The sequence below is a fragment of the Acomys minous genome (assembly GCF_964271855.1).
Source record: "Acomys minous genome assembly, chromosome: 9".
NCBI lineage: Eukaryota > Metazoa > Chordata > Mammalia > Rodentia > Muridae > Acomys > Acomys minous.
This window is the reverse complement of record NC_140490.1, coordinates 23,882,328-23,898,068: the sequence shown is the minus strand read 5'-3', so window position 1 is coordinate 23,898,068 and position 15,741 is coordinate 23,882,328. Positions and strand designations below refer to the sequence as shown.

General features: G+C 40.5%; 1 protein-coding gene across 7 annotated transcripts in view; it reads left to right on the top strand.

Annotated features, from left to right (window-relative positions):
- Nucleotides 1–15,741, top strand: part of ZNF385D (zinc finger protein 385D) — an 897,446-nt gene that overhangs the window by 787,603 nt on the left and 94,102 nt on the right. For all 7 annotated transcript variants that reach the window (XM_084794479.1, XM_084794483.1, XM_084794480.1 and 4 more), the window contains one exon: nucleotides 5,741–5,903. In XM_084794479.1, the coding sequence (XP_084650605.1) occupies nucleotides 5,741–5,903 (163 nt within the window). The remainder of the gene's footprint in view (nucleotides 1–5,740; nucleotides 5,904–15,741) is intronic.

The following is a 15,741-nucleotide window of genomic DNA, read 5'->3' as shown; positions in this document are numbered from 1 at the left end:
AACATGTTTCTAATAACGGTGCATAGGTAATTCCTATGGTCATCCCCAGTGTTCTGCACCTGCACCTGGTGTTTCCAAGTTCTTGTCCTCTTACCCAAGGAACCGAAAACTGGATTCACACAGATTGGCAAAAGAACAAAGACAAATTGAAATGAAGTGATGATGCTGTCTATTTGGGTGGTGACCATGTGAGGGAGGATCCTCAAGAGCTTCCTTTGGCTTGTCCTTTTACGGGGTCCAAGAGAAGGAGGAGTCAGTTACTAAAGGGCATGCTTTGGCAAATTTTCTATTTTGATTGTTATACATAAATTGATCCTACTATGTAAGCCTCTTCCCATAATGCATTTGATTTGAATCATATGTTGCCCAATTGTGCATAAAAGAGTCTCCCTAAAATGTGAGATATAGTTGAATCCCACTGAGCATGCCATGAAAACAAGTTCAGGCAGGATGAGGCTGTCAGGTTGTGTTTGGAGACAAGTTGTGTACATAGTCCATGCAGGTGAAGGAAGTAGGTTGCTAAGTGCATTATCACAAGAGGCCTGTGTGCTTAGTCCCAAAACAAATGTGGAGTCTTCTGGGTACTAAGCTGTTACCTGCGCTTGCCAACTCCATAAACTCTGTGTGAATTTATGGATAGAGCTGTTTAATCGCTAAATGATTTTACCTTGCTGATTAAAAATTCCCACCTTGGGGTTGCTGGCCTTTGAAGATTTGCTAATTTGAGTCTGTGGAATAAAGTCATCATTGGTTGGAATAGCAGTAGAAGACGCACATAAACTGATCGTGTACACATGCAGCAAGGCACTAAGGCTCTAGGCTACCAGCTGCTGCAATTTGGATAGCTTCCTAAGCTATGGAAATGATTCTGAGTTTGGGTTATTGGAGGGAGCAATGAGTTATGGGACAGTAAAGGGATGAAATACAAGTAAAACAAAAGGCTGTCTTATTTCTCAGGCGGGTTATCAGCCTAAACTGTCAGAATAGATCATAGGTCAAAGCCTCCCTGGAGGATATGGGTGTTGATAGCTTTCGATTCTCTTTTCTTTGATAAGAGAGAGGGAAGGAGGATAGAAAAAGGGAAAGGGCCCTGTGCATGTTGTGTTGAACTGTAAGAGATGTCAGAGTCACATACCAGAAACTAAGAGCAACCTTGTTCCTGTGCTATGGGCAGAAGGAGGGGAAAAGGCCAAGGTATCACTGTTCGGGTGTTAGTCACTGAACTCCAGCAGGTACTTTTCTAGAATAAAGTCCTGAAGAAAGTTCTTAAGATAAATAGGTCAAAAATGTTAGTAGGAATCAGAATTACCCAAAAGGCTTATACTACACTCAAGCTCAGGTCCCTGTTAACAGGATCTCACTCTGGCATTCCTTCTGCTCTCTGTTCCCAGTGTTTTGTGTGTGTGTGTGTGTGTGTGTGTGTGTGTGTGTGTGTGTGTGTGTGTGTGTGTGTGTTCTGTCTATATGTACTCCACATGTGTGCAAGTGCCTAAAAAGGCAGAGGAAAACCAGATGCCCTCCAACTGGAGTTACAGGCAGTTGTGAACCTTGGTGTGTTAATAGGAACCAAACCTGGGTCCATTGTAAAAGCAGCAGGTGTCAGCCTCTTCTCCATCCCCAACTGCTAAATAGATGCAGATGCACACAGAGAGCTGTGTAGAGCAGAGGAGCTCAGTACAGAGTAACAGCAGGCACGCTCGACCATAGGAGGCCACTGCAGAGGAAAACAGCCTTACAGAGTAGACGGAAGTAACACTACGATGATCCACAGCGTCAGGTGGGCTTTCTGTTTCCTTAACACAGCTTTTGGGGGGGGTGTTTTCTTGTTCTGATATTAGGCAGTCTCCTTTGGAATACCTCTGAGAGGAGAATACAATGGTATGTCTTTATTCTTTGCCAGAAAGCCTCCACTGGACCGCAATCTTTTGGACAGTTCAGGTTGTCACATGCCCACCCGGGGCCAAAGGTGGACTCAGATCCCATTTTTTTTGGGGGGGGGGCAGTCACCATGCCTGTTGTTTCAGTTCCTTATTTTACATGATACTAATTATGAGAGAGAAGCTGTCCACATAACCACCAAGCTTACTAATATCCGACTATCTGTATAGGAGCCTTCTCTCCTCATACTTTCTGATTCTGGAATCCAAAATGGACAGTAAAAAGGTGCACTCTGCCAATTGCCTTACCAGTGCTAGGAGTATGCAAGGTCATGATATCACAAACTAACCAAGACCATCTGAGACCCTGGACATTGATTGTTTAGGGTTACCAGGTATACATTCTTACATAAAACATTCTTAATTTTTGAGATCCACATTAAGAAAAAAAAATATATATATACAACATAAATTTATAAAGAACTGGTTACAGAATTTTAAAATGGTATCTCATTAGCAAATTTCCCAGGATGCTGAGGATTCAGATGGATGCTTTGTATTTCTATCAGTAAATTTTGGTGTATGATTTAATAGAAAACTCTCATCCCAAGTGTTTTAAAAATTAATTATACTACATTGGAACCACAGGCCTACACAGGGTGAAAAGATTTCTTAAAATATGCATTATAAAATTTGAAGATGGGGACATCTGTGATAGCAGTGATGTGTGTGGAGGCAGCCTTTAGAATGGCATCATGATTCCTTTCTATGCAGCTCATGCCTCTGCTAAACTCCTGCTAAACTCCATGATGCCGTATGTTAGCTCGAGATTCACATCCATGTAGTGATTTCTATGACACCATGACCTCACATTTCACTTCCTTAAAGTTAGGTGTTATAGCATAGGTCTGATATATTGGCTTCTGTGTGCATGATTCTGCTTTAGTTATGAAGTACAGAATCTGAAATCTTCTCAATGTAAGCATTCTTGCTTATTTTAATGCTGACGTCATTTGTGCTTTTTTTTTTTTTTTTAAGACATTTGCTTGTATCTTGAGCATTCTCGTGTTTCTGGGAATGGTTTAGCTTAGAAACTGACTGACTACTACCCAATATACCTTCATAAGGGTCAGTGTATGCTCTGTCCCAAAGAGAATCAGACTAGGCCCAAAGCAAGTCTTTTCCAACTGGTGCTTTTGAAAATCCCTTAGAAGCACTGCTGTTTAGGCTTATGCCTTGTCTACAGCTACATAGATAGGTAGGTAGATAGATAGATAGATGATATAGATAGATAGATACATAGATAGATAGATAGATAGATAGATAGATAGATAGATAGATAGATGTGGCTGAATAATCTCTGCAGTCAGTCTCATGGCCTAAACATGAGGCAAGTTAGATAGATTTCCGCCTTCACCAAACTGCAACACCCATGAATCAAGGCAGACAAAGGGATGAAGGGTCAGTAGGCACAGAATAGAACCTTTACATCAGAATGCCCCAAGGATAGTTCCCAAACTCCATTAAAAGTCAGAGTTGGGTAAGGTAAAAATATCTAGGATGGTTGTTGGTCTGTATTAATTTTCAAAGCTGTCCTTGCACCACCAATGTCAGTGTACACCTGCTGACACCCAACCACAGTCAATTAACTTCCTCTGTTTGTCTCCACCAATGTAGTCCATTTCCCTCAAATTCCACACATCCTAGACTTCCTGCAGCACTTTACACCTTTCTACCATTTGACTCTTTTGTTTCTAATTAATTTACTGAGTTGGAAAAACCTAGTTAATTTGTAACCAAAGGGCTTGATGTGGTCCTTCAAGGCTATCACTTGGTAAACATCAGTGTGCGCATGCAGTTTAATTGTTTTGTTTTCAATCTCAATGTATCAGCTGTGCCAAGCAAGAACCCTACCATCCCTTATACACTCTGTCACTCTCTCGTCTCTGAGCCTTCCGGAGCCACTGGAGAGCATCAGGCTTCTTCTGCACCTGTGCTGAGCATGTCTTTCCTTGCTTTCTCTGTGGAATGTGCTTGTTCTGAGGCAGGAATTCCTTTGTAGTAAGAATTTTAATTTCAAAAGTAAAGTCATTCACCTAGAGTATGCAGAAAATCTCCTCTAATCCATTGGAAATGTGGATTTTTCTAGGATCTTTTCACATGTCTATTTTGTCACTGAGCATGGCGGCAATGCACCTCTAACTCAATACTGAAGAGACTGAAGCAAGAGCAACCCAAGAGGTCAAGGTCATCCTGGCCTACAGAGTGAACTGGTCTCATAGTTTTATGCATATGTTTTGAAGACTTATGTGGAGATGGTAGCGTTATTGAATGAATGTGAATAGAATTGACTATAGTCTGTGGTTCACTTGCAGTACATCATGGTGGGTTGAAAAGTAGAATAAGGCAGAAAAAAACAAAACAAAACAAAATATCATGTCAGAGTGGCTTTCTCCCTGAGATCAAGGAAACGCAAGCTGTCACCAGCTTCTCTGTTAACTGTGACAAGCTTGAACATCCTGTTGGGCTCACACTATGTCTTCTGATGTTCTGTGTTGTTGGATGCACCTGGGGCATGAGTGTGCTTTCTGTTTAAACTGCTTCTAATATATAATCTCCTTATCCAGAGTTCTTTCAATAAAGGTACCTAGTCCTTTGGCAACATCTTATCAGAATGATGCAAATGAAATATTTGTTTATTTAGTAAAATATATTCTATATGAATGGCCCTACTTGCTCTAGGTGCTATAATGAAATCACTGCCATTTTTATTAGTAAAATGAAACATTTAGCTTGAATAGGTAATGGGTAACCCAACAGAAATAGTCCTTCACTGAGGTTTTTTTTAAGTGACTCTAAGGACTTTTGCCCTGTAAAACTTTGGGATCTAAGAGTCTCCTTGTCTACCCATGTACCACTCTAGTATTGGCTGCAAGGGCGTTATCATTTCACTGAACATTAATAAATAAATATTTCACAACAAGTGACTTTCTATTTCAATTAATGTGCTCTTGAAATCTTGCAAAAAAGACAGTGTTGATGAAATATGCCAGGGGAAGTGATGCAGGCCTATAAAATCCAGTACTGGGAAGGCAGAAGCAGAAGTCTCAAGATTCAGACTAGTTTGAGCTATGTAGAGACAGTGTCTCAAAAACTTCTCCTGCCCCTCCCCCCCCAGTAAATTGTATCCTTAGGAATTACAGATGGTCATTAAAACAGACTCTCAGGAGCCACCAGTGACAAAAACTGCATCTCCTACATTAGGTATCTAACAGGCACAGAGGAGCTTCCTGAGCATGGAAATCATGCTGGAAAGAAATATCACCTTGGACTCCCTTGGGAAATCCCTCTGCCTCTCCATGCCCCATTGGACATCAGCCATGCTCTTGAGTTTTCAAGTTCAGTCTCCCAAGTACACACATCCCCAGTTATGTGTGAGTCTTTCTTGTAGACAGCGGATGTTAGTCAGTCACATTTGTAGGAAGAGAAAATGAATAGAGAAGGCAAAAGTCACTCTTTGCTAGAGCCCTTGTTAATTGTTATTTGGAGCCCAGTATCTCTAGTGTCAGAAAAAAAAGGTAATGCTAATATAAATTCTTCCACCACCACCCCAGCTCAAGACTCTAAAAAGAAAACTTTGTTGTGTTCATATTCAAGTCCTTAAGAGAAGCAACTGGATATTTCTTCCTTTGTCTCTTGTATGTGATCCCATTGCTTTCTCAGCATCATTCTATAAATAGCCCTGATCAGCATTAGCTTGAATCGTACCTGTTATTGAAAGAGAGTCTGTATTTGCAGTAATACAGAGAATGCCAGTTTAGACGTGAGCCTGATTGCATGGTTCATTGTGTTCTCCTTTGTAGAGCCAGGCTGCGGCCCACTACAAAGGCACGAAACATGCCAAGAAGCTCAAAGCACTGGAAGCCATGAAAAATAAGCAGAAATCTGTCACTGCCAAGGACAGCGCAAAGACTACCGTCACCTCCATCACCACCACTCCCATCACCACCAGCTCTGACAAAACAGGTTAAGACAAGATCTTTGTTGTCGTCCTTGCTATTGTTTGGGGGTTTTCTTCTTTGTCTAACCCCAGATCTGTTTAAATACGTGCCCGCTCCCCTGCCTCACGCTGGAATCCATCTGTCTGTGTAATGGTGATTGTTTCTTCTCATTTTCTATAACTCTTAAGACAATCACTAGTTATGGAACAGATTTTGCATTCGGTAGGAGTCTTGTGGCTGTTTAGAGAGACCCAGTTGTTATAAATTCCTGGGAAGGCAGATACCTTGCTTTTTGAGAAGTGAATATATTGTGTATCTCCTCAACAACTTCTGCACAATCCCTCCCTTATAACTGGGTGAGTAACTTGATGTAGCTGGGAGGACACAGCTAAATCTACTCAGTGAATGAGATGGGGATAAGTGCATCACTATGCATAGCCATATTGCCATGAATTCCAAGCACTGCATTGTTTTAAGTTGGCTATGTGAGTGGGCTCCTGTTGTCCGTGTCACCTTCCTTCTGCATGTGCAGGTAAGTGTCATTGATGCCAGTTACTCTTTTTTTAATGGTCTTAATAGTAATATATTGGCCTCTGAATGGTCCTGGGTTAGTGCTTGCAAATGACTAGCTTGTTTACAGCTAAGAAGATAGTGCTGTTTCCCTAAACTGACATTTAAAATATGACATCATTGGTCCTTGAAATTTACTGAAGAGGTAGTCCTGCATGATTTGGGGACAGAGTTGTAATGAATTATATTCTAGAATATAGACTTTTCTGACACAGGGCCTGGTAAGACCATTGCCTTCTAGAGTATTCAAGTAGCATGACTAAGGAGAAAAAAAAAACATTCCTAGCTTCAATTCTAGAGATGCCTTAATCGGAAGAGAGCCATTTGGATATAAACAAATAAAAATATAGTATGCTAAGCAAGGTAACAGGTTATAATGACTATACATTTAATCCATGGGGCACACGCACAGTGTTCCAGTGACCTGGGATTATGGATACTTCTGTATGAATTTAAAGGCGACTACGCATTTCCATACTATGCTGAATGTTTCATATTAACGTGGTGTTGTACATGTACCACACCCTTCCATAAAAGCCTGTGTGCATCACAAGGCAGAGGCTGCAAGCATTCTTAATCTGTGGCTTGTCACCAGGTCTCTTATGTTCTAGATTATAAATAAACATTTTAGTGACTCTCTGTAGATCTCGTTTGTTGCCACCAATTTCTAAAGGATGAGTAGGCTGTTGCTGTTATATCTTATCATATTCACTCCTTTTGCATCAAGCACAAGATCAAGGTTCTGTCATTTTAGTATAAATGAAGAAAGCCATGATAAAAAAAAAACATTTGCCTTTTCTCTCAATAATTAAGGCTTTGGGGTCAATAGAGGAATGTGCCATGGTAAAAAAGCTGGTGAACATAGTTTCTCCTATGAAATAGCAGTACAGGGATGGATATACCCAAAGTCACTCTTGTCACAGAGAAGCGCAGATAGTTTTATAATGCAGAAAGGATCGTAGCAGTTGAATTATTTAAGTGAGGCTAAGTGGGTCATACTAGTCAGAACACCGAAGACAGTGCTGAGAGCAATTCGAACTGTGTGCACCCACCTCAGGAAGTTTCAGAGGGGAAGAGTATTAGTAAGTGGCCTACAGAATGCCTTGTGTATTTTGTCAAGAATGTGGCTACTTTTTGCTCATGTCAAAAAAAAAGAAAAGAAAAGAAAATCTGCTTGAGGGTAAATTGAAGCATTTGGGATTAACGATGTTGGCAGAGATTTCAAGACAGCCTACTACTGACTCTGTTGTGTGGTTATTAGTGGTCACTCTTATACAGATCTATCATGAAAAGGAGAAAGCTGAACAAGTAAAAGTACCGAATGTGCAGTTTGAGGGAAAAGGAGCAGCAGAAGTGAAATAGAGCTAAACCCTGTGCCCAAGGAGATATGAAAGTTTAAAGAAAAGCTGGATGCTAAATGGAATAAAGGGAATAGTGACTTCAGGGGAAAACCCCTCTAGGCTAAACTGTGAAAAGAAAAATAAATGTTTAACTGGTGAAGGATACCATCTACAACAGAAAGCTCATGAAATGAATTTGAATGAGGGGGCCAACCTCCAGTCCCACCAAGCAGCAAAATTTGGCAGCTTTGGCCATATGGTTCTGGCTTTAGAGTCAAGGATACAGAAAAAGAGGTTGTGGAAATTCCCTCTACATCTAAGGAAAGCCACTGAGGCTAGGTGTTTGTCAGGGGTGTCCCTGAATTGGGGCTCAAAAAAAAAAAAAGCCATGTGCCACACTGTGAACCTGAAGCCTGAACTTCATGGGATACTCCAAGACTTTGGGGGCATTTCATTGGAGATGCCAGAGTCACGGGGTATTTGCCAAGGAAAGCTGAAGACTGGGTGTAGAAGCAGCCCAATAGACAGAAATGTTTTGCAGTCAACAAAACTGGAAGGAATTGGAGGCCTGAAAAGAACTTTGATATCAGTATGAAGATACACAATTTGCCTGATGGCTTTCAGTCTTGCTTTGGTTCAATATTTCCTCACTATGCTTCCCTTTCTTCCCTTTTGGAACGGTAAGGTATATTCTGCACCATTGTATGTTGAAAGTATTAAATGTGCTCTTTGATTTTGATTGCTGTGTTAAGAGATTACGATGAGTCTCAGAAGGGACTTAGAACTTTGGACTTTTAAAACAGTGTTGAGACTGTGCTAAACTATGGGGCTGGTGAAGTTCGACTGAATGTAGTTTTTCTTTATGATATGGCTACCAACCTAAGGAGGCAAAGGAGTGTAATGTGGTGAACAGTGGCCCCCATTGACTCACATATTTGAATGCTTAGGGAGTGGCACTAGTTGAAAGGGTTAGGAAGTGTGACGTTCTTGGAGTAGGTGTGATCTTCTTGGAGGAAGTGTGTTACTGGGGGGGGGGGTGTGCTTTCAGGTTTAAATGTCCCAAGCCAGGCCCAATGACCCTCTCTCTTGGTGCTGCCTGGGATCCAGACGTAGAGTTGTCAAATCCCCCAGCACAATGGCGACTATCTGCTACCATGTTCCTCACTATTCTTAACCATGCACTAAACTTGTGAAATTTTAAACAAGCCCTAATTAAATGCTTTTCTTTATGAGAGTTGTAATAGTTATGGTGTCTCTTCACAGCAATAGAACACTAACTAAGCCAATGTGTATTCACACCACACACACACACACACACACACACACACACACACACACACACAGAGAGAGAGAGAGAGAGAGAAAGAGAGAGAGAGAGAGAGAGAGAGAGAGAGAGAGAGAGAGAGAGAGAGACTACAGAAAGAAGATGTCATGAATATGAAAGAGAGCAAGAGAGACTTTGTAGGAGAATTTTGAAGGAATGGAAGGGGTAATTGATATAATTATTATTTTCTCAAAACAACAACACAAAACAAAAAGTAGAGCCACCGAGGCAGCTCTGCAAACAAAACAGTGTTTGCTGGTGTAACCTGCAGATCTCAATTCAATACCGAGAGCTATCAGAGTACAGGAAGAGAAGTGACTCCCACAGCCTCTGCAGGGACTCCAAACAGCCCCACACTTAAATTCATACACAAAATAATACTAAATAAAACATATATTTAAAATTGTGAACCACATATCAAAAACAATAATAAAAATTAAATCCCAATTAACTCGGAAAAATGTAACTCTGCTGTGGTGTGCTTTTGCGGGATGATGAATTATAAATCACTCTATCTCGTTGTCCCCTGATCTTTATAGTGCTCTGACTCTCCTTCACTCCTTTGCTTCAGCAGTTACATCAGCCTGGGTTACACTGAAGTCATAACCTCCACATCCCAGTAGCTTTGGCAGCAACTCATTATTTTTCTCTCAGACAACGTTTCAGCTTGTGCTGTCTCTTTCCACATGGATTTAACACCAGGACTAGGCTGTGGAAACCGCCTCTAGCTGTGCCTTGTTAATTCCACGTCAGTGGGAAGAGACGGTCATGAATCTTTAGCTGGGATAGCTAAAATTTCAGTGGAAGTGACAGACACATTCCATTCCATTTGTACTGGAAAGTTCTATGGCAGGGCCTGACTGCCTTGAACCAGGTCGGAGGGGAGATACTGGTGAGCAATGAGCTTCCCCTCCACCCTAACATCAACCTTCTCTAGGCCAGGCCAGTCCCAAGCCTAGGCCTGCATTCTGATGCAGGTTGGTTACAGGAAGCAATATTTAGCCAGCTGCAAAAATAACTTTTAAAATTGTCCTCATTTGGGAGTGGCGGTGCCTGCCTACAATCCTAGAACATGGGAAATAGACAAGGAGGGGTCAGGAGTTCTATGCTAGCCTCAGGTGTGCAGCAAAACTGAAGACAGCCTATCTTCGATGTCCTTATCTTAAATAAATAAATAAATAATAAGTAAATAAACAAACAAGCAAATAAATAAATAAATAGAAAAGCTCAGCATTTGAACATGGTAAATGTCACACTTTCCTTCTAGATGGCTGTGTTAAGTAACAGTGCTTCTGGTCATCAAATTTCACACTTTCAAATTTTATAAAAGGTCATCAAGTGGAGCCCCTAAGGAAGCGTTTCTGCGCTTTATTTTGTCTTGATTTTTGAGACTAAGCACAGGTAAAGAACACTTGACATTTGGAGTGACCTTCAGTGACTATCAATCAGGAGTTAATTAGCTTACGCAGTATATGGTTTCCTTAAGTCCTAGAAATGGCAAGGCCCGAAAACATGTTTTTCTATTACACAGTTCTTTTTTTATCAAGTCTTAGTTGCAAATACATTCATTAGATGAAGATAGTAAATCAAAATTAAAATTTTTACTCTTCAGTCTCATTACTTAGGCAGACATATTGTACTCAGTTCCCTGCTTTTTTTTCTTTAAATTTAGAATTATAATGTTGGGACATTGTGCTCCCCAACATAAAGGAGCCAAGTTCAAGATTAATCATTGGCTTTACATGTTTACTGTGCTGAAAATATACCATCGACTTACAAGGACAGAGCTTTTCTCCTCACAAAGAGGATGTGTGATGGATTCCCTTAGGATTTAACTAGGGGCTATACAGTGACAGTATTGAACTAGTGAGAAAGGTCTAGAAATCATTTTATGGAAAAAAAAATAACCGGAAAACTGACATGGAATCTTGGATGGGCAATAGATGAGAATCACATCCATTTCTGTTCTCAGGAAGAAGGTGGGAAGAGCTTCAGATGTCCCACATGCTAGAAAGCATGACAGTATACAACCCAAGCTTGACTTTAGAAAGTACTGTAACGCTTATGTAAGCATTATGTATTTGTCTGTGTGATTCATTTGCTTATATGATATGTTGTGGTGAATATTATGTAGAAGTTCAAATGCCTTACTGACTTATAATTATCTCTCATATCCTTGCTGAAATATTGCATTGCACCCTCAAAAGCAACATTTAGAGGCACACTTTTTGGGTTTTGAATCAACACTCTGGACATATGAGGCAATTTGGAGTTCTGTTTCTACTGATTTGTAGAGGTCTGATGGAGCAGGTACCAGTCCCCTATAGCATGTGGAGATTGTGGTGGCTGCTGGGTTCATCTTTTCAGATACTTCTCAAGCAAAGCCTCCACTTTCCTGGGATATTCACTTCTAAAATAAAGGATTCCACTGCAGACATCTTCCACACAAGAGTGGAAGCACCTTTGGGAGGGCAGTTATGCGTCAAGTGCTTTCTCTTTTCTCAGCACTGGCTCAAGGTTGGATAAGAAAGGGATTTTATCAAGTGTATTATAAGTGCTAATAGAGTGTGCACGTAGCAGATCAGAAAAGAGATTGAAAAAAATTAGGAGAGAAAATGCAGTAGAAGGAAAAAAAAACTAACATTTACTTGGAGTAGTGTGATAAACTGCACTTTGAGGAGGACATGAATTTAACAGAAATGTATTTTTTTCCCATGCATGAGAATAATGGCATTTTGCTAGTGACATAAGGAGGATAAAAATTTGGGCAGAGGCACATTACATACAACCACTCCGGAGTCAGAGAACTGTACAACAGAACTTTTCTCTTGAGAGGATTCAGTCATCTTCCTTGCTGTGAAGGGTGGTGAATCCAGTTAAGATCTGTACCTCTGAGGTTTTCCCATCAGTCTGGTTGAGGTGCTGTTGCATGGGGTTCAAGACAAGAGAGGAGCTGATGCTAAATTGACATACGGAAGTGTATTTCTATATTGGCGTCTATCGTCACCTGTGTTCTTGATCTGTGTATATGCCTCCGTGTGTATCTGAAGAGAGGGTACTCATTCTCACTGCCTTTTAAGGGCTTGATGACTTTGTTTGGGATCAAACAGATGGCAGCCGCAGATGAGTAGGAGGAAAGGTACACAAAGGTACCATATGCTTAGAGGTATACCTGGCAGAAAGTGCAATTCCCAAGCCCCAGTGATAGGTTACAGCTCTATATCCTGCTGCAGGGCAGGAGAGAAAGAGGATGGGTAGCTTAGGCAGCAGTGAAGTACTTAGAGGGATGTTGAGCATTCTGGAGAAGCATCAACGGTAACTTATGACAGAGTCCTCTGGGTATGACCCTGGCTTCCTCTCGTTTTCTGTGGTAGGACACATTCTTCCTTGTCTTGTGAGTTTCTGCAGAAGTGCATCAATAATGGTGGATCTATCTTTAAAGATTCTTCAGAAGATGAGGAGCTGGTGGACAAAGTACTACCCTGTGGGCATTTTTTAAGCTATTTTATTCAGGTTCTTAAATCTCCCACCCTTCTCCACCCCAATCTCTTCTATTCCCCAAACACTAAGTAGGTCAGAAAGAAGATTAGAGGGGGGCAAAGGACATAGACCTCTTTGAACTGCTTTTTCCTGATGAGGGTCATCAGTTTCCTGGGGCAAGTTCTATCTTCCTTATCAGAATAATCAGCTATTTAGCAGTCTCCCAATCCAGCAATCCAGCAATCCAGCAATCCAGCAATGCAGCAATGTAGCAACTCAGCAATCCAGCAATGCAGCAATGCAGCAATGCAGCAATCCAGCAAGGCAGCAATGCAGCAATAGCAAATACAGCAGTAGGAACCAACAATGTCAATGACCACCAGCAGCAGGGTGAGCAGCAACCACCACAGCCACTCTCTGGGATCTCCCTTTTATACCCTCTCAAGAGTACCCAGACTTAAACTATTTGCAGCTGGCAAAAAAAAAAAAATCATACCCTTGCCAGAGCACAGTATACATTATAGTTAGCTGCTATGGACAGTCTGAAGCAGTCCCATAATCCCTGGGATAAAAAGAAAAAGTTTTCACATGACACAACTTGGCTTTTAAAGAAACCAAAATTCTCACTACACTACCCTATGTCAACTGTTACCTAGTTTCTCTCAGCTTAAAATCTCAGGTGATAAGTGGTGTGTTTCATGGTTGGGTTAATTGAAGTTCTTTAGAGCAAATGCACATGTGTGTCTATAAGTGTAGTACATATATGTTTGCATAAAACTGTCTTCACCAAAAATAGGAAATCTAGAAAGTAACCAATGAGCTAAACCTATTACCCATATGAATTAGATCTAGATATCAGAATAAAACTTTGAAATTAAATTAACATTCCCAGTGGCTTTATCTACCAATGTCAAACTTCTGATAATATTTGTGTTGTCATGTTCACATAAGAGGTCTTCCTTCCGTTATTTATGCCATTTATTTATGGAGGTGGATTGAGCACACACAATCTTACATGATGAAATATTTAATCTGGAAGACAGAAATCAAAGATATAACAAAGGAGTTGAACAATGGCCAAAAGCAACAGAAGAGCATATGTGCAACCATGAGGTAGTGTAGAACAGAGATGAACACCAACTGTGGAAAGTATTTTCACAGCATAGTTCCCAGATCCAGGACAGAGTGGCTTCTGTGGAGTTTAGTGAAAACAAAACTCAAAGGCAGGTGTTTTCAGTTTAGACCGGCACTTGACTTTATCTCCTTGAGTTCCAAACTCCTGAACATGACGTGAGGTTTAGTTTGTCCTTCTTTACTGCCCACTCTCCACACCTTTTTCCATCTTATACCCAATATCGGTCATTTCAGAATTAAAAGCCAATGGTATTGAATAAAACTCCTTGAATGTCAAATGCTGTGCAGAGAGAGGCATGTGCTCTCTGTGCACGTGTGCACGGGCATACAACAGCATGCACAGAACACTTTCCATTCCTTACTGCCTGGCTCATTCTTTGAGCCTTCTGTGCAAACTCAGTCCCTACATGCACTGACATGATTCAGATTTTTGCTTGTCCACTCCTTGTTTCAACTCCTTGTAGGGTGCCCACCTTTATCTCATAATACAGCCTGGTCCTAACATCTAGGGCTTGGCAAGTAAAGACGTCTATAAATAGAACTATACTATATTTTAGAAATATACTATATTGACTTTAAAAGTACTATATTTACTTCAAAAAAACCTATTAGCAATAAAAACAACAAATTCCGATATATAGTAACCCTTTGAATTTGTTTAGTCAGTAAGTTTTACTAGCTAAACTCTATAACTTTTGTTTGCTTTTCAGTACAAATCTAAATTATTAGCCAGTATATTTCAGGATGTGAATGTGTGAGCACTGTGCTGAACATTTCCCAGAGCTTAAAATTAAGTTGCTATTTTAATTATCATAATTGCATTCAGATCCGTCATTGGATTACTGTGCTACTTTGGTTTCTAATAAGACTTAAGAAAGTTTTAAAATTCTCTATTGAATTAGATTGACTATAGAGCTTTCAGTTGTGACATTGGTAAGAGGGTAAATTTGAGGGCAGAGAACATACCAACTCTACTGGGAAGAGTAGGTGCTCTCATCCAGGCCCCAGCCATCCTCCAGTTGACTTTGCTTTCTTTAGGACTGCAGTTTGGGACAGTCTTGACAATACGTCACTTTAAATGATTGCTCAAATAAATCACTCTTTGAACAAAGTCCAAGGTGAAGATCAGCATGCAGAAGGGACTGTGGGAACGACCCTGATCCATTTGGATATTAGGTTCTGCTTTATTCAACCTTTAGTTCTTCTTTCAGTAGGACTAAGTAAAAGCAGAGGCAAAATGAAAACGTGTGACACCAAACCCTGATTTACTTCCATGTACTATTTTTGGGGTAGAAAATAGTAGAAACATGTTTTAAAAATCTATCACAATTTAAACAACAGTTTGTGGAAAGAACAAAACAAAGCCATTTTGACCATGACTGAAACAGCAAGGATCAAACCCAGCCCCTTGGGAAAGCTGTGCAAGTATTTACACTAGAGCTATACCCCCACACTTTTTGACTTCTTTATATTTTAGACAAATTATCACATACCACCAGTGTGTTCATATAAGTGAAGACCTGCCTTGCATCTCAAACATGGACCTATAAAAATGTCTTTGTGTGTGTGTGTGTGTGTGTGTGTGTGTGTGTGTGTGTGTGTGTTTAGTCTTCACTCTAAGTCAATAAAGCACACTCTATGAAGAACTCTCTAAGTTGTGACATCATAATTTTAAAGAACTGTATTATGAAAGACTGAGTATCCCTCCAAAAAGATGTTCTTCTTGTAGGTTTCTAGGACCCTCTGGGTCCTTCTATTTCCCCATCTCCTATATTTCTCTTATTTAGAGATAGCTCTGTGATTAAGAACACTGTTTGCTCTTCCAAAGGACCTCGGTTCAATCCCTAGCTCCCACATGGCAGCTCCCAACTGTCTGTAACTCCAGATCCAAGGGATCTGACACTTACATACTAATGCACATAAAAAAAATAAAAATAAAAATAAAAAATTCAAGTGACACCACATGCTGGCTAGGGTGTGGAGAAAGAGGAACACCCCTTCATTGCTGGTGGGAA